This window comes from Andrographis paniculata, unplaced genomic scaffold (assembly GCF_009805555.1).
Source record: "Andrographis paniculata isolate CXL003 unplaced genomic scaffold, ASM980555v1 Contig62END, whole genome shotgun sequence".
NCBI lineage: Eukaryota > Viridiplantae > Streptophyta > Magnoliopsida > Lamiales > Acanthaceae > Andrographis > Andrographis paniculata.
The window spans coordinates 7,729,014-7,755,006 of NW_026137598.1; the positions used below are offsets into that span (position 1 = coordinate 7,729,014).

Consider the following 25,993-nt stretch of genomic DNA (forward strand, 5'->3'; position numbering starts at 1 on the left):
ATTACGGAATTGCTGCTTCTGATGCTTGCAGATTATTTGCTGGTGAAAATGGCAGTATATCATAATTTATGTTACTGTTTGTTTGTGGTTAACAGCTTAGTTAATTATGCGTAGATAGTGCTGAACAGTTGGGTATGAAGTTTTTAATTTGATGTTGTATTCTTGCCATCTGCATAGGTTTATCCAATGAATTAGGTTTTTTTTTTCCCTGTTGATCATATAGTCATCTTCATTCTGAAAATCGAGCACTTTCGTGGGATGAATGTAGTTAATTTTAAGATGTGCAGACAGGTTTTCAATTGCCTTTGCCCTTCCCCTTCCTCTGTCCTCTTATGTGCATATGAAAATTGTTGAATCCACTGTTTACTTCTGTCCTGAGTTCACTACATGATTGTTATGCCAAACAACAAGATTTGCAATTTGTTCAATTATAAGATACGACATATGATTTACATCTTGAATGCAAATGCATCATGTATCTAAAAAGATGACCTGCACAAGGGACACCTTGTTATAGATGTGTTGCCTAAACTCATGATGTGGATTGGATTGCCAAGCTTCTTTTTACCTCAACTTGATGATTTCCTACTTGTGGGTGGTGAGAAATTTCTTATAATCGACAAGCTAAAGTAGATAGATGACCAACATTTTTGTAATGGGGGGTCATTATGGTAGTGATTGAGGTTGTGCTCAAGTATTCTACAAGGTCTACAGTACAGAAGGCACATATGCTTGAAATGAAATAATACAACCTGTTCATAGGGAGTTGAATATTGCCATTACCATAGTTGCCCTACTATGGCCTGCCCACTAAAAAGCTTGAATAGGGTCTTTAATTTACATGTTGATTTTAGCCTGATGAATTGTGTTCATTCATTCTTTATATGTCCTACTGGTTTCTTTTTAATTTCTTACTGTTTTGATCTGGTGATGAACAGACATACCTATCTGACAAACGTGCCATTGCCTCTGCCTTTGTGAAGCTCAATCACAAGATCATCCATCCATCCAAGACTAAGTGTAAAGATGAAGGGAAGAGAGAGAGCAATGGATTTGAACAGCTGTGAAGCAGCAGCAAGATTTTCAGACAGGTGATTATTCCCCCAGCGAGTAATGGGCCATCGATCACGTGAAAATGGCATGTGGGCAACCTCTGGTCTGCCCTGCCCTATTCATAACGGCACAATTATTGGGTCCCAAACCTCAATCAATGACTCTCTCATCTCATCTCATATGATATGCATGCCCCCCACCCCACCCCACCCCACCCTTCTCTATCTCTCTTAAGTCTAACTCTAACCCATTTCTAGAACAGAGGATGGGTGCGTCTCTAACCCTTTTCTAGGACATATGTTTGATGGATAGCATAGCATAGGTTTACATGAAGGCACATGGCAATGGTCACCATTCAAGTGTCCTTCATAACCACTTTGGCCCCCACTTTTCTGCTAATACACCACGCCTTTCATTTTTCAACTTCTCCAAATCATTATTATTTTCATTTTGTCATTTTAATTTTTTGGTGTTTGATGTTGGGTTTGCCTAATGCCTATATAGATTTGATAAGTGCAGTGTTGATAGAGTCGGACATTACCTAATTAGATGTAAATTGTGATAGTTAGGTGTGATATTTTATTTTTGAAAAACATTATAGTAATAAATTAGTAAAAAAAAAATTGGGAAAAAAATCGAGCTTCTTACGTCTATTTCTTTACTATTTGGGTAACAAAATGGGTGGTGCAGTGCAACATTTATGATGCTCCATTTAGGGAAATGTATGTCAGGATTTTCATATTAATGCCACCTTATTCCAAATGTGGTTTTATTTTGTTTTCTTTTATTTCGTTTTGTTTCTGCTGATATTAGTTATGTGACAGTCATAATTAAATAATAAGCACTTGTTCAAATTTCAATTTTTGAGCCTATAATATGGTCATATGGATTTATACGAAGTAAAGGGTATTAAAGTCACTTCCCACTAGCATTTTACTTTAGTACTTAAATTATGTAGGGCTGGTTTAATTTCCTCTTCTTCTTTCCTTTCCTATTTCATATTTCAATTAATTTGCATTTTCCTTTTCCTCTTTTTTTTTTTTTTTTTTTTTTTTTTTTTTTTTTTTATGTCCACTTATGTACTACTAAAATTAATAGAGAATCAAAGTAGGAGCAGTGCAAAGAATATCTCTTTCATCCCTTTTTCCATTTTTAATAATACTAATAATAATCATATTTATATAGACCTAAATAAAATTCTTAATAGAGTTATAATACTTGAATGAGTTCTTGTTACAGTTAATCAACACAATGCTGAAAGCACATAAAAATACCTACCAAATATATATATATATAATTTCAAAACAAAATCAAAATGGGATTCAGCCTGTCGACTCCCACTCTAAATTGCCTATGTGAAAAAGCAGGTCGGATGCAATGCCTTGAAATACGATGATGATAAGTGTCATTTCATCGTTCTTGAAATTATTTAGGCCCTTCATTATTGCTCCCAAATACTACTATTTAATTTCATTTTTTCTATATTCAACCACTGCAAACATGTGTTTTTTCTTGTTTGTCCAATCACACTGTCCGGGAATGACATGCGTGACTTTCTTTCATTTTCAACGCCTCAGATTTGGCATTCCTAATATGGAGAATTATTAGTATTAATGGGCTACACATTAATTCTCACAAAAATAGCCAAAAATAAAAGCATCAATATTATATAATCCAATGTGAATTTTTGTGGTTTGCATAATTTGCACATTAAATCCCATGTACTTAGGCTTACTTCAAGAATTTCAATTCAAAAGACACACATTTATCTATATAAATTATTTTACTAATCAACTACTTTTCCGGATTGAAAATGATCTGTAGATCTTAAATGTTCAATATCTTCAATAATAAATAACTATTAATTCAAAATATGGAACTTAATGTGGAAGAAAAATTGTTGTGAAAATCAGCCAATGCACTTTGCTAACAAACACTATGGAGACTTAGATCTCATCATCGAAGGGTTTTTAGTGCAAGAACGAAATCGGACGGTCTAAAATAGTCGGATGAGGTTAACAAAGTGGGACCTACAAAGCACAATCCTCCACATGGAGAGATCCATTTTTAGAATTTATATGGACCAACATATTCCTTTCCATGTCTCACTCACTTTTCTATTGCTTTCGATTTTATCATATAAAAAAACTTTCGTTTATTGCAGAAAATAAAATAATGAAAACATATTTGATGATTAATTTTTTAGGTCGCTGCCTTTGTAATTGTCGCAGTCGTCTGACATTACTATTGTGCTATGCTATTTTATGTTTATTTTTTTAGTTATAATATATATATATATATATATTTGTGCAGTCGGCAAAAGCTGTTTTATTTCGTATATTTTTATGTATGTATTTTAATTACATTAAATGGTCCAGGTGGCTTTCGGATAACACAAACTAAGGTATCTGCAGTTGTGAAATTGTTACCCTTTTTTTTTTAATAGTTCTCGATATTGATTGTAGAATTATTAATTACTAGACTGGTGGGGTTTTATTGTTATTATTATTATTATTAGTTACCTTCCGTGGGTAAAAATTAAAATCATTATTAAAAGAAAAAAAAAATAATTATATAAAAAAGGAGAGGTCATGGAGTTATCCACATGTTCTAAATATAGTAAACGGGCCCCGGGCCAGGCCCATTTCTGCGTACATTGTACCTCACTGTTGCTAATGCACGTGTCAGAATCACGTGAACTGTGGGCCCCACTATGGATGCATTATACTGTTCAACTGACGGGTGGCGGTGCTGGTGGCGCCGCCTGTGGCGGTAGTCGCCGTTGGGCCGACTCTATTTTCCAACAATCTCGCAGACGTCACCCCCTCGACCGGAATAAAATATGCCAGAGTCCTAGGACCCCAACTCCGGAAAAATCTACGCCGTTCCTGAGGTGGGATCCATCCTTTATCGACGGTGTAAATTTGTGGTCCGAAGAACTTGAAGAGAAGCGCGAAGCAAGGCATGTAAATTGTGTGGTTAGAAAAGCAAGGTAAGAAAAATTGAAAGATTTAAAAAATAAAAATAAAAATGGGGAATCAAAATTGAAGGTAAATAAATTTGTGTTGGGACAGGAGAACGAAGAGTGAGTGAGTGCATAGGGAATTGTGAGGAAGGTCGAAGGAGATAAGACTGAGAGTAACGGCGTTAACACTCCGTTATCGGTGTGGCTTAACGGAGGTGGGGCCAATTGGTCAATTTGTCTCCCTTCTGTGGGGCAGACGCCACTCTCACTCCCCGCCCCCAGTTTCCACCTTCCTTCCTTTGCGTGCAAACCACGCGCGTCATTTTTTCAATTTTTTACCCACTTACTCACTAGCAAATTATTAATTTTTTTAAAAAAATTTTTAAAATTAGATGTAATAAATTAATTAATAGGAGAGCATTTCTTGGCAAATTAACTGGTCTTGGAATAATAATTGGTGCACGTTTTTACAAAACGGGATTCTTCCTTAGTCACTTCCTTTGCATAGAACTCATCAAATTATTCCAGAATGCATGCCCAAGTTTAATATTCCCTGTAAAGAATTGCAATATGTGATAAGTAAGAAAAAAAAATACTATATTATATTGAATTGTCAGAGAATATATTTATTTTTTGTAAATATGTATATAATTATTTATTCTCTGAAGTCACGCACTTCTGATAAAGTAGAACGCTTCACCCTATTACAAAGCAAGCCTTTTCCCTTATTTTGAGGGTTTTGATTTTACAAAAAACGCTGGCAGTTGACTTAGTAAGCAGAAGGAGGATTCACAAGTTAGGCTAACCCTAATTTTTAACAGTCTTTATGGGTTAATTATTGTTCATAATGACAGCTTTATCATTCACAAGTTCCAATTTAACTTTGAGGAAGAAGGGTGGAAAGGTAAATTAGCCAGTTTTTAAAGACTCTCCTGTTCTGTTCTGTGTAACTGTGGTTGGGTTTATCCTTTTGAGGAGTGCAATTAACCAGCTGCTGTAAGATTGATTTACCATTAATTAACAGTGTAGGAGATGAGATGGTTGAGGGCTCCAGGGAGTCGAAGGTTACAGTAGTTGTAAACGCAAGTGGTGTTGAAGTCCGGGAGCTTGCAATTATTGACACACAAGTACATGGTTGCTGTAAAATTCAGTGTTGAAGGTCGAGCCCATCCTTCACGAGCCTTTGCCCTTTCTCTCTCCCCCTCTCTCTCTGTCTCTCTCTTCTCCCCCATTTCTATTCGTACCACAATTATTGTAGCCCCAATTGCATCAGTCTCTCTCTCTCTCTCTGAGGAAACTCAAGAACAGAGGCCATATGTGAAAAACCAAGCACTCTTCAGGCCAATCCCCAATGCTCTGATCCCCTTTTTTACACCCATTCACCGCTTCTTAACTTTCTCTCCAGGAATCAAAAGCCCTAATCCCATTAAAGCAAGCTAGCCTTGGAAGAGAGAAGAGGATGAAGAGGGAGCACATGAATCAGGAAAATTTCTCGAGCAGTGGGAGCTGCAGCTCCTCCGCCGGCAAGGGCAAGATGTGGACATACGAAGCTGATGACACCGGCGGCGTTGATAAAAACTTCGCCGTTCTGGGTTACAACGTTAAGTCGGCGGACATGGTGGAGGTGGCTCAGAAGATCGAACAGTTGCAGGAAGTGATGGACGCCGTTCAGCAAGACGGCCTTTCTCAGCTCGTGTCGGATACCGTTCACTACAACCCGTCAGATCTCTCGTCCTGGCTCGAATCCATGATTACCGGCCTCAATCCCGTCCCCGAATTCGATTCCTCCTCTAATCCCTTCCTCGAATCGTCCACCATCACCAGCATCGATAACGGGAGCAGCGTCAACAGCTGTGCGCATCAGAGCGTGGTTGACTTCGATTTCGGGTCGGATCTCATCGCCATCCCCGGTAAGGCAGTGTATCCAACCGCGACTCCACAATCTCCTTCTCCTTCCCCTTCCTCCCGACAGCAGCCGCAGTTGAAGAAGCTGAAAACGGAGCCGAATTCAGGGAATTCGGTCGGCACGACGTTGCAGGGCGAGGCGGTTTTCACACGCCCCGCAGAGGCGAAGCGACCGCTTGTGATGGTTGACTCGCAGGAGAATGGAATCCGACTGGTTCATACTCTGATGGCGTGCGCCGAGGCGGTGCAGCAGGGAGAGTCCAAATTGGCGGAAGCTTTGGTGAAGAATATCGGATATCTGGCGGTGTCGCAGGCGGGGGCGATGAGGAAAGTGGCTACCTATTTTGCAGAAGCTTTGGCGAGAAGAATTTACAAATTGTATCCCTCGAATCCGCAGGACACTGCCTTCACCGATTTGCTGCAAATGCACTTTTACGAGACTTGCCCTTATCTGAAATTTGCGCACTTCACGGCGAACCAGGCGATCCTCGAAGCCTTGGCAGGTAAAAACCAAGTCCATGTGATTGATTTCAGTATGAAACAAGGGATTCAATGGCCGGCTCTGCTGCAAGCTTTGGCTCTGAGGCAGGGCGGACCTCCGAGCTTCCGATTAACCGGAATTGGACCCCCGTCGCACGACGACACCGATCATCTACAGGTCGTTGGGTGGAAACTTGCTCAATTGGCGGAAGCAATCAACGTGAAGTTCGAATACCGAGGGTTTGTTGCGAATTCATTGGCTGATCTCGACGCCTCCATGTTCGACATTAGAGAAGGGGAAACGGTTGCAGTCAATTCAATCTTCGAACTGCATCAATTGCTGGCGAGGCCGGGGGCAATCGAGAAAGTTCTGAAAGTTGTGCAGGATTTGAATCCCGAAATCCTCACCGTCGTCGAACAGGAAGCCAATCACAACGGGAGCGCTTTTCTCGATCGATTCACGGAGGCCTTGCACTACTACTCGACGCTTTTCGATTCACTGGAGAGCTGCGGCGGCGCCGGCGCCGGCGCCGGCGACGAGATGGTTATTGATCAGGATAAGGTCATGAGCGAGATGTACCTCGGCCGTCAGATCTGCAATGTAGTTGCCTGCGAAGGCGTCGACCGGGTCGAGCGCCACGAGACCCTCCCTCAGTGGCGAACCCGGTTCGAATCCGCCGGTTTCTCCCCGGTTCACCTAGGCTCTAATGCTTACAAGCAGGCCAGCATGCTGCTGGCCCTCTTCGCCGGCGGCGACGGCTACCGCGTCGACGAAAATAACGGCTGCCTGATGCTCGGCTGGCACACGAGGCCACTCATCGCCACCTCGGCGTGGAAGCTCGCCTCAAACTCGGCGGCGGCTTGACTCGGTGGGCCCAATCCGGCCCGGCCCAGCTCAGCCCACTTGTGTCTGTGTGTGTAGCTACTCTATGATCTCTCCACCTCTCTATCAATCAATCCACCTTTTTTCATTTTTCACAATTTTCTGTTCTTTGCCTAGTTGAAAATTATTAATTAATGAAATATGTTGTGTTAATTATGCTGCCTTTTAAAAATATTTTTGAACTGGAATTTTCAATTTGGTGGAATCTTGTAATTTCTCTCTCCCAATGTGATTCATCTTGTAGATTTATTACATGCAATAAAATAAAATAAAATAAAATAAAAAGCGATCACTCTTTAGTCTTTTCTTTCTCCACGGATTCTTGAATGTGATGAAAAATAAAAAAAAAAAAGGTCCCATCTTGCGATGTCTTTTTCACGCGTCTGTACGTGTGATATTTTCAGCTGTTACATTCCTAATATCGAATGGTTATAATTGAATTCAAGTTCTTCTAGTATGAGTACATTTTTTATTTATTTATTTTTAATGATTGTTATTGAAATATAGTCACATCTTAGGCTTAGACAATCTTGCAATTTTTTCTTTCCATCGTGGCCCCCCTGGCCGGCCGCCTTAATTTTAAATTTTATTGTTACAACAACAATTAATATTCTAATATTAATGTTGATGTCTGCTGACTAATATATACTTATATGTTTCCTGATGCACAGTAATTAATTTTTTAATAATTCCATATCCTCCTGTGGGTGTTGAAATTTTTACACAAGTAGGTGATATTCTGATGTCAAAAAGGCTAATTAATGCACATTATGCACTCGTGCTGTCAATATTATTTAATTCTTCGAAATATTATCTTTAATCCAGTCGAGCTGTTTTTAAGATCGCTCACACAATTTGACAACTATGCCCTGTAATTAATTTTTTTTTGTAAACGTGGTCACATTTAATTACATTTGTTTTCGTGAGATTAAAATTTTAATTCGATGGAATTAAATCACGCCTTTGTAAGAATTCATTGTAGAGCCGCTGACTTTGACCCACGAGTGAGTTAGTGAACCTTGTCTACACATTTAATTCCATTCAAATTTGCATCTGCATTAATTCGTGTCTTAGAAGTCAAATTATATTTTACTAACAAATTATATTATTATTATTATTATTATTATTATTATTTACTGTAGATTTATACCAAATTATTGCACCCATGCATGCATATTATTATTATTATTATTATTATGGTTACTATACGTGGCCATAAATAACAAAATATTGCCGGCCATGACATTAATTTATCGAATTTATTTCTACGCAGGACCATCAATGAAACAAATTAATTATAATAAATTAATAATCACATCAATAATATAATTTATTCCGAATTTTAAAATTATATATATTAGGTCCACGTGGATTATCAACGTCCGTCACTGTCAACAACATACCCAAAGTCGCTTTCCATGACAGTATGAGTTCTATTTATTTATTAAATACTCAGTATTTACATCATAATCACATTAATTAAATAAATCCCATTTCACATTCACTATGTTTACTCACTCCATCAATAATTCTTCCTAATCTTTCCACTTTTCAGGATTTTTCTTTTATTATAAATAAATAAATAGCGGGATATTACCTGATGCCCCAAAATTACATTTCCACGATAAGAAAACATATATATACTTATTTATTTATTCTAACAATAAATGAGGCCAATATTTTTAAAGAAAAGAAGCCAAGTCAGACTAAAACTGCTGAAATACATACATGCATGCATGGGGGGAAGTCAAATGTGAAAATTATGAATCGATTTTTATTTTTTTCTGGTTGAATATTTATAGACTAAAATAAAGATGGATTAGTAACAGCAGAGTGGAAGTTTGATGTCAACGTCACACTCATCATCATGTTAGAAAATCACTGTGCTTTTTTTCTTTCTTTTTTTTTTTTCTCATTCTTTTCTAAGGAAAAAAAAAAAAAAAAAAATTGATTTTGGGTTGAATTGGCATTACAACTAAGTCCCCACTACAAAATGTCCCCTGGGAATAGTTTTGATTATTGACTATTAATTATTTTGGGTGTTGCTTTTTTACGATTAGTCGAGAATACATACATAACTTATTTCCACGCAGGTCACATCATATCCATCAACAGTGAATTTTTTGTAATTTTTGCTGTATATTTAAATAATTTGGGAACTGATCATTGAATACAAGTTAATAAATGGAAGGCCAATATGTATGGGTCCGAGCCAATTTATTGAAACAAGATCAAGATAATGTTTTTTGGGTCAATTATTTATACCTTATTTAATTTAATTTATTTTATTATTTTGAAAATTGGGACTTCTGTGGATTGGCCGTGATTTTTCATAATTCAAAATTATGATTGCATTTTATAATGTATTATAACAATATATTTTTATTAAAAATAGCATAGGCTAAGTAGTATTTACGTGCGTTTGAAATACAAATCAAACACACCCAAACGGTAGGTAAGTATGATATATATATATTTATTTTATTTCTATCATTTTAAATACATAGATATATTTTTAGAAAAATAACAATAAACAAATATTACTTTTTTTTAAAAAAATAAAACTTGTCTATTAATAAAAAAATAATCGAACATGTAATGGTTTTAAATATAAAATATTATTTAAATTAAACTCAAATTAAAAACTTACAATGGTTTTGATCCAATATAATCTGGTACATTAGCCGAGTTGGGCTAACTTATAAATATTTAGATTTAGGCCGGGCTGTTTTTATTTTAAACAGACCTAAAATTTAACTGAACCTGGATTTTATGGTATTTGGCGGGCCCAACTGTAAATATTGACATCAGATCCAACTTTGATATTTTATTGGGCCGCCTAATGGGCTTTCTAATAAAGAACATAATAGTCTTTTATATTGAGTGGGCTTCTACATTTTGGGTTTGTCCAACTTTAATACCATATAAATCCACTTGAAAGTCCAATCAAAATTTAATTCATTTTCATTTATTTTACTCCCAATTTCATACACTTCTTTAGTGTTTTGATTTAATGTATAGCTTTGGCGATATTTCAACAGACTGAATTTACCTATGTGCTATGAAATATTGCCAAAGCTATACATTAAAATATAATTTTTTATATATTAAAACTAAATATATTCAATTGTTATTTTTGACTAAAAAGAAAAAAATTAAATAAGATTTGATCTCTCAAAATATCAAAATATTTCAAAGTAGAGAGTTAGAACACCCTAATTTGTCAGTAGTTCGTATATAAAAGGCGTAAACTAAATAAAAATACGACTGTCAGAGTCACTATTATATAAATAAATAAATAAATATACTCCACCGCTAGAAAAAATAGAAGCAAACAATATCAAGATTCTCCATTCACACACATGCATAGAGATAAATAAATATTAATTAACTTATTAATTTAGTAACAAGTTGGGGTCTCCTAAAAGGCCAAAAGTCGTCCCTGATTCCTGCAAAAAAATAAACAATTTTGACAATTCACACAAATACTTGTGCTACAGAAATAATTATTGGAAACGGAATAAATGCCTGAATATTCCTACGCTTGTTTGGTTGACGCATGTCTGGAATGGCATTTTGCAAATACATCCCCCCCATGTATAACTAATGTTTTAATTATCCCTTAAAAAAAAGTTAACAAATATAAAAAAAGTTTAATAATCAAGAATACGAAATAGTCTTCCATTCCACCCCTCACCTATATTAACTACTTATCTAAATTTTTGGTTAAGATAAAAAATTTATCCATTCAAATAAAACAAACTAAATAACAAACCCATTCAAACAAAACAAAGAATAATAAATAAATAAATAATAGAATGCATATTTGAAATTAGAGCCAAGCAAGGCGCAGTGATGATTCCATTCCAGGCCCAGTGTCGTGTCGAATTTAGCTTTTTGTTTCTGAACTGCACTGCACATTTGACGACAAAACCCACCGAATTCACGACTCCCTCTCCCCCTTATTGCCTTCGCCAATTAATGCTTTCCGCTTTTACAATTCTGAAACAGCTAACCCTAATCTGGTGGGTGGGTGGGTCGCCGTTCACACCGCGGATTCGTATAAATTCACCCCTTCTTCACCGCATTGGATTCCATCTTGATCTTTCTTTTTTTCCTGCACTTGTTTGGTTTCTCTCCCCTCCCAATTGGGTTTTGATCTTTCTCTTGCCGCTACTGTTTCTGCAATTCTTCGATTTTACTTGGCGTTTAGATACGTCCCCTTTTGATTTTAGCTTTGATCCATCTCCGTTGTGAATGGTGGAACTCTCGAGCGAGCAGTTAATGGTATTCCCCTCTTCCTCTAGAAGGGGGATTTCGGTTTCCGCAGCGAATTCTCTCTGCTTCGGATCTTGCATGGAAGGCTGGTACTACCGCTGCATCGGCGTCGATCCGTGAATTTAATCGTCCCCTTTATTTTGTGTTTCTCGTCTTTCAGATTCCCCTGCTTTTTTCCTTTTGATTGCTTTTTTTCCTTCCGATCGCTATTGTTTTTCCTTTTTTTCAATTGTTCGAACACCAGATTCGAAATCTTCGATTTCAATTTATATAAATATATATATATATTCGAAAATGTTGCTGTACAAGCAGAAGAAGAATCAGGCCGCGAAAGGCAAGCGGTTCTTGATCAACATCACCGTCCGCGGCAGCGCCGGGCCGATCCGGTTCGTGGTCAGTGAAGACGATCTCGTTGTCACTGTGCTGGACAATGCACTGAAGCAGTATGCTCGCGAGGGGAGACTCCCAGTTCTCGGATCTGACATTAACAGCTTCATGCTTTACTGCCCTGTTTCTGAAACCGAAGGTGAAGAATCACAATCCTCCCTTAATTCCGCCTTAATTTTGAATCAGCCTGTTCTTGCTGTGAATTGATTAATTGCTTTTTCTTGGTGCAGCCATAAGCCCATGGATGACTATCGGTTCTGTCGGTTTCCGGAACTTCGGGATGTGCAAGAAGCCCCAAACGGAGAAGGACAAGGTCATTGGCAATGGCGTTGATGGTGGAGGCGACAAGTCGCCGTTGGACAAGGCGGTTACAGATCCTCGAAAGGGTGGATCTGGAAACTGGAAGGCTTGGTTCAACAAGTCTCTGAATTTGAAGATATCTTCCCATTAAGTAAGGGAAAATAGTAATGGTGTTTCTGCTGCTGCTGCTGCTGCTTCATTTCTGTCTGGGTCTGCAATTTCTGTGTGTTTGTTTTCGTTAAGAGGATCCTCCTGCTTTTGCTTATGTTTTTGATTCCCTTAATTCCAGTTGCATTGATTGATGAACAATGCTGAAGTTTCTGTGGCTTTTTGTCATCCTAATAAAAAGGATTGTGTTGCATACTGTCTTTTCTAGCCCTTTTCCATTGAACTATTGTTTAATCATTTGGTCCTTTGGACAAGGTGAAGATGAGGGTGTTCATCCAAGAAACCTTGATTGGTGAATGGAATGGTACTATTGCTATATTATTGTCTGCAGCAGAGCAGTAACGTGCAAATGGCTGCTGTGGCGATACGATCTGATCTGTTGCCCCACGTATTGATTCTTTCCAAGTTTGTAATGTACCTATCATCTGCTTCTTTTCTCTATCCTTTTTCTTTGTCTGTGTCATTTTCTTGAAATCTCTATTTTTGATGACGAGGTTTGTTCTAACTGTGCCTAGGCGCTTGAGCTTGCATTTAAGGTTGTCTTATTTTAATTATCGTGAAATTGGCATTGGGATGCAAGTAATCCTTTTGCCGATATCCCATTCTTGTTCTTGGAGTGTAAGGGCTGATTATAAATAATGAATTCCGTGCATAAATTTATAATGAGAATAAAGAAGGGTTCGATTTTAATTTTATTAGTTACTGAGCTCATTTAAAAACTTTTTATCTATGGTATTATTATACATAGTTATTTGAGAAAATAATGATATTTGAAGGAAATGGTACATCATGGGTGATGGGCTCTTGGCGTATATTTTGTGTGCTGCAGAATGTGTTGGTTCTTATATTATATGTTATAGAATTTAATTATTTTACCAATCAATTTATGTGTCCGGTCTATTTCGGTTGGTGGAAGGGCCTGGCCTGACCAGGACTAATTATTGAATATAATTTGCAAGACCAAATAAATGTATAGTGTTGTAGAACTCTCGTAATTAACATGATACGTATGATTCAACAACTACTTGTGTAATTTAATTGATTTTTTACGATCTTCAACAACAAAATTTTTAAATAAATTATAAACATCCAAATTCAACTAAGACTACATGTCTCATCATCATCTAAAGGATAGATCAAATTACAAGCACAATTAAATTACTCGTTTGCGTGTGTGTATATATATATATCTAAAACTAACATTTGATGCTAGTTATCTAAAATATTATTTAAAAAATATCGCACTAAATATTTCTTATTTTTAATAAAATATCTAATCAAATTCATTAATAAAAAACACCTAAAAAGATATGCGTTATCGTTTTAAAACGACACAAGTAAATAACAAATGCCGAAATCACACCGGTGATATCACCGGATCTATTAAACTACTGTCTCTGTCTCTGTCTGTGTGTATATACATATATTAAAAATATATTTATAAGAATTAATTTCAGTGGACACGTTTCATCGTCTAAAGCTAGCGTGCTAATTAATTGATGTGAATTCCGTGGACTTGTACGAATTTGTGGCTGGGTGTGGTTCCCAGTACCCAGTGCGTTTCTGGGGACGCCATCATCCCTAATTTTGTTTATATATGTATTTGGGGGTTTTTTTGTAAGAGAAGAAGGCAAGGTCTGAACGCAGTCAAAAATGGAGGATGCTTTGGGACTTCTCAGGATTCGTGTCCGCAAAGGAGTGAATCTCGCCGTTCGCGACACCCGTTCCAGTGATCCTTACGTTGTCGTCAAATGTGGTCCTCAGGTGACGGTCTTCCCCTTTCTCCATTTTCAGTCATTTCTGCAGGCTCGGAAGATTTAATTTCTTTCTGATTTCGATTAGATTTCTTAACCTTTTTTTACCCCTCGTTGAACAATTTCAGCTGAATTGATGAGTTTGACCATGTTGTAATTCAGTATGTGTAACTGTAAGAAGAAACCTAGATCGATTTAATTGAGGATTGAATCGTATTCTTTCTTGTCGCCAAGTTCTCGGATTGATTACGAAACCATGTTCTTCACTATTGTTGTTGGTCTGCGTTATTGGTTTTATCTAGAAATTATGGATGGATGAAAAATACACAAATTCATGGAAAAACCATTTTCAATCGTTTTTGTTTACACAATTCTTACATTTTAGGAGATTCACTGCTTTAGAATTTTGGACTGTCCATTGACTGGAAGAAAACTAATCACACACATAAGTAGAGTGTCTCATTACTGACATCTGTGGTCAATCGAGACATAAAACTATGATATGATGATGTTCAATGTTGTTGCTATCTGTCCAGCTAATGACAACATCGGTTGATCATGAAAAAAGAAAAAAAAAAAAAACAGAAATCTGACTAGGTCGATTTCGATATATAGTTACATGATCTATTTCACACAATGTGATCATCGTTGCAGAGTGTGAAGACTAAAGTGGTGAAGGACACCTGCAACCCGATTTGGAATGAAGAGCTAACTATTTACATCAAGGATCCTAACGACCCGATCCTTCTAGTGAGTGTCGATTGAATGTATAAATCCTCGATTTATTACAACAATCTCCTCTGTATTGCTAATATGCATTTCCTTTTTGCAAATTTGCCAGCATGTCTATGACAAGGATACATTTACCGGAGATGATGGTATGGGGGACGCGCAGATAGACCTCAAACCGTATGTAGAATGGCTGAAGATGGGATTGCAAGGTCTTCTAGAAGGTTCTGTGGTTGAAAAAGTACAGCCGAGCAGCGACAATTGCCTAGCCAGCGAGAGCTCGATCGTGTGGCGTAATGGCAAATTGGTTCAAGACATGTTTCTGAGGTTGAGAAATGTCGAATGTGGCGAGGTTGAGGTTCAGATCGAGTGGTTCGATCTTCCGGGTAGTCGAGGTCTCAGAGGATAAGAATGTTCAGGACGAGGCCGAGTCCCTTGTACTTCTGAATGCGATCGTTGTAATAATAATAATGTGATTATTCTGTTTGCCTGTGCTGTATGATGAAGTGTTGATTGTTGTGAAATGCCTTAACTGTGTTTTGGCTTTAATAATCGAGACAAAGTTAAAAACTGTCAAAAATATCATATGTTTGGGCAACGTGGGGAATTTTATATGCGTTTGTAATAAAACAAGATTAAAAAAAAAAAAAAAAAAATCTGCACGCAGTTTTGGAAGCTTGTCTAGAGATTTTTTTGATCTGTAAATGTAAGGTTCTTATTTCACTGCTAAAATCTTATCTTAATTTCCAATCTTTTTCAAGCTTTGATCGAAAGAAGCCATTTATTAGAAAAATCTTCGAAACTTTGTAGAGCTCCCAAAGGATTCTCCAATGGCTTCTTCCACTCCCACACCCCAATGCCTAAACCATCACATTCCCACAAAACCCAAATCCTCTCTATTTTACAAACACAAACAGCTCAACCATTACAACAATCTCATTACATTCCCATCACTTGTCTCGACCAAACACCATCCGAGGTTAGAAACTTGTTCAACGACAGCAGGGTACAACAATGAAGTGGCGGAGTTGGTGGATGAAGAAATGGATAAGATTAGAAGGCTGCAGAATGGCTCCGACGTGCGAGGGGTGGCGTTGGAGGGCGAGAAAGGCCGGCCGGTTGACCTTACGCCGCCTGCCGTTGAAGCCATAGCTGAGAGCTTCGGCGAGTGGGTGATTAGCCAATCGGATCAAGATCGAGGACACGATCCGATCAAGGTGTCCTTGGGAAAGGATCCTAGGATTTCGGGAGCTGTCTTGAGCACGGCCGTGTTTGCAGGGCTTGTCCGGGCGGGCTGCATCGTTTTCGACATGGGACTCGCTACAACTCCCGCTTGCTTCATGAGCACATTGTTGCCTCCCTTTGAGTACGATGCTTCCATAATGGTACCATCACCATGCATGCACCTTCGATGTTATTTTTCTGCATTTAATTTGAACATATATATATATATATATTAACTGTTGAAATAACTTAACGGGATATAGTCGTTGATTTGAGGTTATGTGTTTGGACAGATGACAGCCTCCCACCTGCCGTACACCCGCAACGGTCTGAAATTTTTCACAAAGAAAGGAGGGCTGACGTCGACGCAGGTGGAGGAGATCTGCGACCGAGCTGCCCGGAAATACGCCAACCGCCTGACCAAAGTGTCGACGGCGCTCAACGTCCCGCCGACGAAGGTGGATTTCATGAGCTTTTACGCGAAGCATCTGCGAGATGTTATCAAGGAAAGAGTCAATCATCCCTCCCATTACGACACTCCTCTTGAGGGATTTCAGGTCCTATATGTTTCCTACATTTAAATGGGCCTAATGGATTCTAGTTTAGGCCCAATTAATTTTATTCGGCCCAGATGTATTGACGGTGGTCGGTGCCTGTGGAATGCAGATTATTGTGAACGCCGGGAATGGGTCGGGAGGGTTCTTTACGTGGGATGTGTTGGACAAGCTTGGAGCGGATACGTTTGGTTCTCTGCACCTCAATCCTGATGGAATGTTCCCGAATCATATACCGAATCCGGAGGACAAAACCGCCATGGCGTTAACGCGAGCGGCGGTGCTTGAAAACGGCGCGGATCTCGGGATTGTTTTCGACACAGATGTTGATCGGAGTGGGGTTGTGGATAAAGAAGGAAACCCGATAAATGGGGACAAGCTTATCGCGCTTATGTCTGCCATTGTGTTGAAGGAGCACCCGAACACGACGATTGTGACCGACGCGCGGACAAGTTTGGGGCTGACTAAGTTCATCGCCGATCGAGGGGGGTACCATTGCTTGTACAGAGTCGGGTACAGGAATGTGATCGACAAAGGTGTGCAGCTCAATAATGATGGAATCGAGACGCATCTGATGATGGAAACCTCTGGACATGGTGCTCTTAAGGAGAATTACTTTCTTGATGATGGTATGCAAATGCAATGTGTTGGACGTTTTGCCTCAGTGAAGAATGTATGTAATCTTCTTACTGTGTGTACCTGTCGTTGTGAATTTGGGATTTACAGGGGCTTACATGGTGGTGAAGATCATAATTGAGCTGGTGAGAATGAAGCTTGAGGGATACGATGAAGGCATCGGGAGTCTTATAAAAGATCTTGAAGAGCCGTTAGAATCAGTGGAGTTGAGAATTAACGTTCTCTCTGAGCCAAGATATGCAAAAGCAAAGGCCATTGAGGCCATTGAAGAATTCAGAAGTTACATTGAGGTGGGAATCATTGTTCTTGAGAGGCATTGTATTTAATTTGCCTTCTTTTTGGTGCTAATTGGAGCATACTTTTGTTGTTGACAGCAAGGAAAATTAGCAGGATGGGAATTGGACTACTGTGGGGATTGCTGGGTAAGTGAAGGCTGCCTTGTCGACTCCAATGATCATCCTGCTCCCGTCGACGCCCATATGTACAGGGCTAGAGTTTCTGAGGGAGAACATGGAGAGCATGGGTGGATACATCTTCGACAGAGTATTCACAACCCAAATATTGCTGTTAATCTGCAGTCCACAATCCCTGGAGGTTGTTTATCCATGACAAGAGCTTTCAGAGACAAGTATGTGACAACAAAGTTACATTCTTGACATTAGATTTTTCTTTTTCTAATATTACTCACTGTCATAAAACCCATCTTCTCCTCTCTTGACAGGTTTCTTCTACCCAGTGGGTTGGATAAATTCCTCGATATTTCCCAAATAGAAAAATTCGCTGCAAATGGGAAGCTATGATCTAAGAAATACGCATAATTTGGCCAAAGGATATGTGAATTTCTACTTACAGGTAGAATTTTACTTGAATTCAGATTTGTACAGATATATATATATTTATTACATGTATATCCATCAATAAGCATTTGCTTTAATCACCATGCCCCGAGCTAACGGACATCAATACTACTTTTTTAAAGTTGATTAGAAACAAATTGCTTGTAACATTTAAAGTAACATCAACTAGGAAAAACGATACAAATACATATTTCCTTCAGTAGCCACTTTTGGAAAGTCCACTGCACATGCAATTTCCATTTTTGGTTAACAAAATTGAAAGTTTTAAATGTATGCCTCCAAGAGATCCCCACTAATCACGACCACATACACAACCATCCATCCATTCGATTGTAATATAATTATTTAAATTTTAATTACAATCAAAGTAGATGCCAATTGAACCAAATATATCACAAAACATTATTAGATAGTTAATTAGGAAACCTTAAAACCACACCTTGATTTATTGTACAAACTCACAACAACGCCGAAGCGTTCGATATATATATATATAAATATATATATTATTCGCTTATTCTTACATGCATCCAAATTCAAATTCAATCATCACAAGCACAACACACATACACACACAGATATATATATGTGAATGTATGTATATGTGTGTATATATATATGTGATGAGTTTATCAGGTGGCGTGGTGAGCTTCGATGTCTTTGATGATGTTAATGGCGAGTTCCAAATAGGAAATGGGGTCTGGAACGTCTTCTCTTACCTTCTCGTACTGTAAGGTCCAAGTGACGACATGATCATCCCCTTTCGTGTCGACATGAATGGCGGAAACAAACTCTTTGTACTTCTCCAGAATCTCTCCCTCAGCAACATTGAACTTCACCAACTTCTTCTCCTCATCTATCTCTCCAATCACCACTTTCAGGCTCTCCTTCTTCCCATCTATTTATCTTTTTGTTAATTTTCAGACAGATCGAATTCAACTTTGAATTTGGATGATGGATGGATGGAAATTATTAATTAATTAATTATATTAGAATATACCATACCGTTAGTGAAATCCCAGGACAGAACAGATCCGACAGTCCCAAATTGCCCTTCGTGGACATCGCAGCTATGAACATGATCAGGGGTAATCTTGGAAATTTCATGTGGCTTGTGTTTGAACAGATCGTGGAAGATATCGCCATGGCATCTGATCTCTTTTTCTGCCACCAGCTTCCCTTTCAGACCCATCCCTTTTTTTTTTTTTTTTCACAAACTTCGAACAACAATATGTATATACTATTAAACAAAGAAATATATATTGATGAATTGATGAGTTCAAGAACTTCCCGAGCCATCATTTATAGAATCCATCTACACCTTCTCCTTCACTATTCATTCCGATCCATTAAATAATAATAATAATAATATGGACATATCATTAAATCAATTATTGATAACAATAATGGTATATAATACCAAGACAATAATGTTATCTCGAAAAATAAGAAATACAAATTCTTTGGTGGATGATATTTAATTAATTTAGCAGCTGGCATAGTATGGGGTGACTATTTCTTAATTTGTTCCTATTTTTTCACAGTAATATATTTAGGGTTTGGTTAATTGTGTTTTGTGCATGTCTTATATTAGTAGCAATAATATTTATATGCAAACATAAATTTACTAAGAGTATAGTAGAAGAGTAATTGCGAATTTTCATATTATAAAAAAAAATGATATATTAACTAATAATATGCTTTATGCAATTTAAGCTATGAATAATAATTAATTATATTTTTTTGAAATGGCATATAGTATTGTATTTCTTTTATGATTGTTTCAACTAATAAAGCATATTATTTTATTTTATATTAGACTTTAAGGGGCTGTTTGGATTTTTTTGGTGGGATTGAAATTTTACAGTAGGATTTATATGTGATGAGATTTATTATATTTAGGATTTGAAATCTCATATTATGTTTGGTTGTTAAAATGTGGTGGGATTTATATTTCTTGAATTTGGATTTTTTATATTCTAAATGACATAATTGTCATCTTATGAATTTTATTTATTTTGACAAATTAAACCTCTAATTCATTATTAATATAAATTGAAAATATATCAATAATTTTATAAAACGATAATAGATTCGCGTAAACTCGAGACCCTACCGAGCCTGACCTATTTATTTGAAGTTGAGTCCAATTATTTGAGTATTAAGCATGGATTCGGGTCATGATCAGAGTAATATAATAATAATAATATATCAACCATACATACGAAGAAATAATTTCGAATAATATACTTATATTAAAAATATTTTTTGAGTTTAACGTATTCATTATTTTATTATAATATTTTTCTAATAAAATACATAAATTTTAATATATATTGGATCTGGTACATGTGTAATTTTAAATTAAAATTTAAAAATTGTAAAAAATAGATTTTTCGGATCCATCAAGTCTTACCGGGTATAATCTCAGTCAGATCTAGTATAATCGGATCCAATTTGAATCTCGGATTTAACAATATATATTTGGGATGAATATCAGTTCCGACTAAACCTGACTTATAGTCGTCCCTATAACTTTATAATTCAAATAAAATTTATAATAAATAATAATTTAAAAAATGGATTTATTAATTTATTTAAAAAATATTGTACAATAAAAAATAATATAAATTTAATTAAATATATAATTCAAATAATAATTAATTTTAAAATTATTTAATTGTTTATATAAATATAATACTATTATTTTTTTTATAAGAGGATATAAATGTAAAAATTAAAATTTCAAGAATGGGATTTAAAAGTAACAGGGTATTCCCATACAAAAAAAAATCTCTTATTTGTAGGATTTTAGACCCTTTTTCAAATCGCATTATTTTAAATTCCACCCCTTTTTTTTTTCTTTTTTTTTAACCAAACATGAATTTCATGGGATTTTAAAATTCAAATCCCATAAAATCCCATTAAATCCTTGAACCAAACGTCCCCTAAATTTACATTTCACATTTATTTCTAAAACATATTTGTTTTGTTTATTTGAATTTTTATTTGGTGCTTTTGTTTGTATGTAATGATTCGTAATAAGAATTGAAACCAAATACAAGTAAACATAATGATCAATCGATTAGTTTCTATTTTTACTTTCAAAAGGAATTGTATTTAGATATTTTAATTCATTTCTCAAAAAGTAGATAAAATATAAAAATACTGTCTATTTAATTAAAATATAACTTAAGCAGTGATGCAAGAGAAAATTAATAAATATCACACTTGAATAAACTTATTAGGTTTGCTTGATTTGTGTTTTTAATTGATTTTTTTATTTAAATTTTAATTTAAATAATATTTTGATACAATACTTTATATATATAAAAAATTATTAAAGACCATACATATTAAACATTAGGAAAATTGATTTAAAACAAAAACAAAACAAAAAAAACTTAAGATGTATATACTATGTGAAAAATATTTGTTAAAATATGTAGGCTGTTTTTTTTTTTGAGAATTTATCACAATACTTATATTATTTATTTATTTATTTATAAAAAAATATCAAATTAAATAATTATCTTTTATTTTTATATTATATTAAAAATTAATCTAATATTCAAACTATTATATTAATATTCATTTATATTACATCAAATAATTATCCAAAATCAAAATTTTATACATAAAAAATCTAAACCAAAAAAATCAAATCCAACGAACAAACACACCCCTATGGGATATGAGTTTGTATATTGGACTTCTTTTTTTCTCTTTTTTTTTTTAAAGTAATAATTAAATTTTATCTAATTTAAAATTCTTACACTTATTAATATTAAGTTTTAAAAATATAAAATACTAGTCCTATTTCAATAATTATAAGAGGAACACGCACAACACACCAAATATGTAACTTTCAATGATTTTGTCGGGACGTTTATAATTATATGACATGAGAGCAGGTGATCTACTGTAGGACATTATTACTTTTGAAAAGTAAAAAATAAAAGATAAAATAAAGATAGACTTGGATTGGATTGAGGTGGATCTATCCAACGCATGAAAATAAATTAAATAACATTTCAGTAAAGATGGTTTTATTTTTTTTATCCAAAATTGTGTAACATATATATATATTTTTTTAAAAAATAATATATTATATACATTTAATATTATTCTTATATTAACTACACAATTTTTTATAATTCATATAAAAAAAAATATTCTTTCGAACCAAAATATAACAAACACACCCTGAATATTACAAATAGGCTTAATATCTAAGGGCATGTTTATTTGGTGATTATAGTGACTAATCAATTTAATCACATATTTATGGAGTATAATAAATTGAAATTTGATATTATTAAAGCAAAATTTTATTATGTTCACCGTCAATGTATTTATTTTTTAAAGTAATTTTATTTTATTTTTATTTAAATAAAATATATTTTTACATTTTACACAATATTATAAAATATACCACTAAAAATCAAATGAGTTTACGCATAAAATCGTCTCTGTATCATTATATTATGCTATTATTGATAAAACACTAATATTCTAAAATTTAGGTGAAAATAAAATAAACTATTAATTTGAAAGAAAAATAATATTTTCCCCGTCTCACTGAAATATTATTATTTTTTATTTTTATTCATCCGAAAATAGATTATTATTTTTTAATTTAATAATTGTACCGTGTACCTAACATAATAATATTAAACAACTCAATATAATATTAATATTAAAAAATTTACTTGCAAAAAATAAACAGTAACCTTTTATTGTAAATGACAATTTTTCAATGAGACGAATACTACATTATTATTATTATTATTATTATTATTATTATTATTATGTTGATCGGGAGTAATACTACATTATTTTATTTATTTTTTTATAATGTAAACGTTCATAGCTGCTATTCGAAAGTATGTAATGGGTAAACTCTGATCGAATTTAATATTCTGCAAATTTAATTTGACAAGACAAATCACACTAAGCGAATCAATTCTGTCAGAAGACGTGAAAGGTCGGGGTTTTGAAGTACATTATTTGATTAGACGTAAATTCAATCAAACACAATGTAGTATTGAACGTGGGCCACTGCTGCGTCCTCATCAACGCATTTTAGTGTGTTTGATATGTGATTTTATTTTTATTTTTTACTTTAAATTATTTTTAATAAAATAAAATTAAATATTAAAATTTTCACTATTCTAAAATTTCAAAATTTAAAAAATCTCTGTTTAAACATAACCTAAATTTCAACTTATCATATATCTCAGACCAGTGTCTAGTAAATAATCATCCAAGATTAGCTCATGTCAAGAAAATCCGACTTGAAACATTAGCAGACCGGTCCAACTAACTTTAATACTTTCGGCCCGGCCTACTAGAGTTCCTAATATGATCCGGTCTCGGATTTAACTTTAAGCCATGACCGGCCCGGCCCAACCTACAATACAAAACAATTATTCATATTTTTTTAAACTATTCATAATTATTACTATGAGTTACTTTTTAAAATCGTTGTAAAAATAAAAATAAGCGCATTTTAGTCTTTTTATATTTTACTTTCTATCAACTTCTTAATTAAATGCTATTATTTCTTGATTGCTACCAACAGCCAACAAAACACCACTTGTAAGATGGAGGGATATTTTGTTGCCAAAAATAAATATATATTTTAGAAGTGACAAATATAGCATTATATATATATATTATGTGTATGTGTTTGTAGTGCTTTTTCCGTTGTTTAATTGTATGCTTAGCTTTTTTTACACACATTTTAATATGAGGGTATTAAAAATAAAAATAAGAATATTTTTTTGGCATCATAAAAATGAAAGTGAAAATAAAATAGGATGATTGAAGGAATATATGATTTGGATACAATGCTTATTTGATCTAATCAACCGTTAGGCAACATCATAATGTGTTATATAAAATCATATGTTGTACAATTTATTGTTGGATAATCGGTTATTTACAATCGATTATTTTGTGAGTGAAAATGCGACGGACCGGTGTACCAAATTAATATAATTAATTTGAAAGAAAGAAAGAAATATTATTTATTGTGTATGGGGTCTGGTTAATATTTTGGCTATTTTGTTTGTCACGAGACAAACCAATTTGTGCAACCCCAAATTAAACCCGGGTATATGGCCTAAGTCGCAATATTATTTGGATAAAATATTATCCGTTGCACAAATTTATTATAATCCCAAACGGAAGGTTTGAAATTAGAATAAATTACAATCTTTTCAAACGGAAGGTTTGAAATTAGAATAAATTACGATCGTCACAAACGAAAAGTTTGTAAGTAGAATAAATTACGACTGCTTCAAACGGAAAATTTGAATTATATTTCATTACATCGATAATTAATGTCGTAATTATGATCGTAATTAATCCCCTGCCATTTTGGGGGAACAGAGACGCCTATATAAAGGCCTCCCCTTCATTCTAATGACGAACAACAATTCTCTCCTCTCTTCTAGCTTTTCGACAGCCCCAGATCAGTTCTTCTCTCGTCTCTGTCTTAATGAATCTCCAAGTAGATACAAGTTTTATGTCAAATAAAGAAAACGAACAAACCCTATATTTACAATTAAATTTAAAGATTAGGCAGAAGAGAAATGAAATAAGATTTCAATACAACATATATACAAGAGAACAACAATTACACACACACATATATATATATATATTTAATTGTATCTTACAAATCTTAATATTCATCATCCATAAAATGACACGATGGACAGACAAACATCATGTTAGAGAATCGATCAAACTTCAGAACAGCAATTAATCAACACAAACAAATTAAACACACACATATTTATACATATGCATACATACTAGTATTATATAGTAATATAGCCTAGGCACACGTGCATGTATATACGCACGCACGTGTGTATATATATATATATAGTATATATATTACTCGGCGTTGGCATGGTGATCTTCAATTCCCTGGATAATATTGATGGCGAGCTGCAGATAAGAAACGGGATCGACGACATCTTCGGCAGCCTTGACGTAGTCTATTGTCCAAATAACGACATGAACATCCCCCTCAGTGTCGACATGAATGCTGACACTGTATTCCTTGTACAGCTCCAGAATGTCTCCCTCCACAGCCTTGAACTTCAGCAGCTTCTTCTCCTCATCTATCTCTTCAAGCACAATTTTCATGCTCTTCTTCTTCCCATCTGCACAGTACAAATTTAATTACTCCATTAATAATTAAAACTGAATTCGATATATATATATATATATATCTGTATGTATACCGTGAGTATATTCCCTGGTACGGGTACTTCCGACGACTCCAGCGTGGTCGTGATGGACGTCGCAGCCGTGGTAATGATGAGGGGTAATATTGGAAATATCGTGTGGTTTGTGTCTGAAGAGCTCGTGGAAGACATCGCCATGGCATTTGATCTCTTTTTCTGCAATCAGCTTCCCTTTCAGACCCATCTCTCTCTTGAGCTCGATCAGACTGAGATATATATTGATCAGCCTGGGACTTGTGGTTGATTCATATATATAGAAGGAGCTGAGGTGGAAGAAATTCACTTCTTTTACAATATTATATGTATAATTTAATATTATTGTGTACGTACGTACTTTGATTTTTGTTGTAGCTATATTCTCCTTACTTAAGTTAGTTATTAGATGACAGCTATGCATGTTCTAACGTCTTTTTTTTTTATAATATTAATTTTGAAGAATTGCAACACAAACTAAAGTCATGAGTTGTGGGTCGGGTGGGTTCCAATTATTAATTAGCTTTAATGAATTATAGAAGAAAAAAAAAATGATGCAACCTAACAGCAATATTATTATTG

At 35.0% G+C, this 25,993-nt stretch overlaps 5 protein-coding genes across 5 annotated transcripts; 4 read left to right on the plus strand and 1 right to left on the minus strand.

Annotated features, from left to right (window-relative positions):
* The first annotated feature begins 5,189 nt into the window (after positions 1–5,189).
* LOC127261013 (DELLA protein GAI1-like) lies at positions 5,190–7,439 on the plus strand. The gene has a single exon (XM_051289136.1). It carries the CDS (start codon positions 5,478–5,480, stop codon positions 7,266–7,268), a length of 1,791 nt encoding a protein of 596 aa, XP_051145093.1. The 5' UTR covers positions 5,190–5,477; the 3' UTR covers positions 7,269–7,439.
* Positions 7,440–11,225: 3,786 nt separating this feature from the next.
* Positions 11,226–12,745, plus strand: LOC127261308 (uncharacterized). The gene is made up of 2 exons (XM_051289609.1): positions 11,226–12,090; positions 12,182–12,745. Exons 1-2 carry the CDS (start codon positions 11,859–11,861, stop codon positions 12,400–12,402), a joined length of 453 nt encoding a protein of 150 aa, XP_051145566.1. The 5' UTR covers positions 11,226–11,858; the 3' UTR covers positions 12,403–12,745.
* Positions 12,746–13,939: 1,194 nt separating this feature from the next.
* On the plus strand, positions 13,940–15,401 carry LOC127261306 (protein C2-DOMAIN ABA-RELATED 7-like). Its single transcript, XM_051289607.1, has 3 exons — positions 13,940–14,183; positions 14,828–14,923; positions 15,015–15,401. Exons 1-3 carry the CDS (start codon positions 14,073–14,075, stop codon positions 15,309–15,311), a joined length of 504 nt encoding a protein of 167 aa, XP_051145564.1. The 5' UTR covers positions 13,940–14,072; the 3' UTR covers positions 15,312–15,401.
* Positions 15,402–15,659: 258 nt separating this feature from the next.
* LOC127261305 (uncharacterized) lies at positions 15,660–18,253 on the plus strand. The gene is made up of 6 exons (XM_051289605.1): positions 15,660–16,287; positions 16,420–16,683; positions 16,793–17,309; positions 17,407–17,606; positions 17,691–17,944; positions 18,038–18,253. The coding sequence occupies exons 1-6, from the start codon at positions 15,733–15,735 to the stop codon at positions 18,114–18,116; spliced, it is 1,869 nt and encodes a 622-aa protein (XP_051145562.1). The 5' UTR covers positions 15,660–15,732; the 3' UTR covers positions 18,117–18,253.
* A 227-nt stretch (positions 18,254–18,480) lies between these two features.
* On the minus strand, positions 18,481–25,744 carry LOC127260476 (MLP-like protein 34). Its single transcript, XM_051288208.1, has 4 exons — positions 25,436–25,744; positions 25,087–25,354; positions 19,179–19,384; positions 18,481–19,071 (listed from the first exon to the last, which is right to left on the minus strand). Exons 1-4 carry the CDS (start codon positions 25,620–25,622, stop codon positions 18,806–18,808), a joined length of 927 nt encoding a protein of 308 aa, XP_051144165.1. The 5' UTR covers positions 25,623–25,744; the 3' UTR covers positions 18,481–18,805.
* Positions 25,745–25,993: the final 249 nt, after the last annotated feature.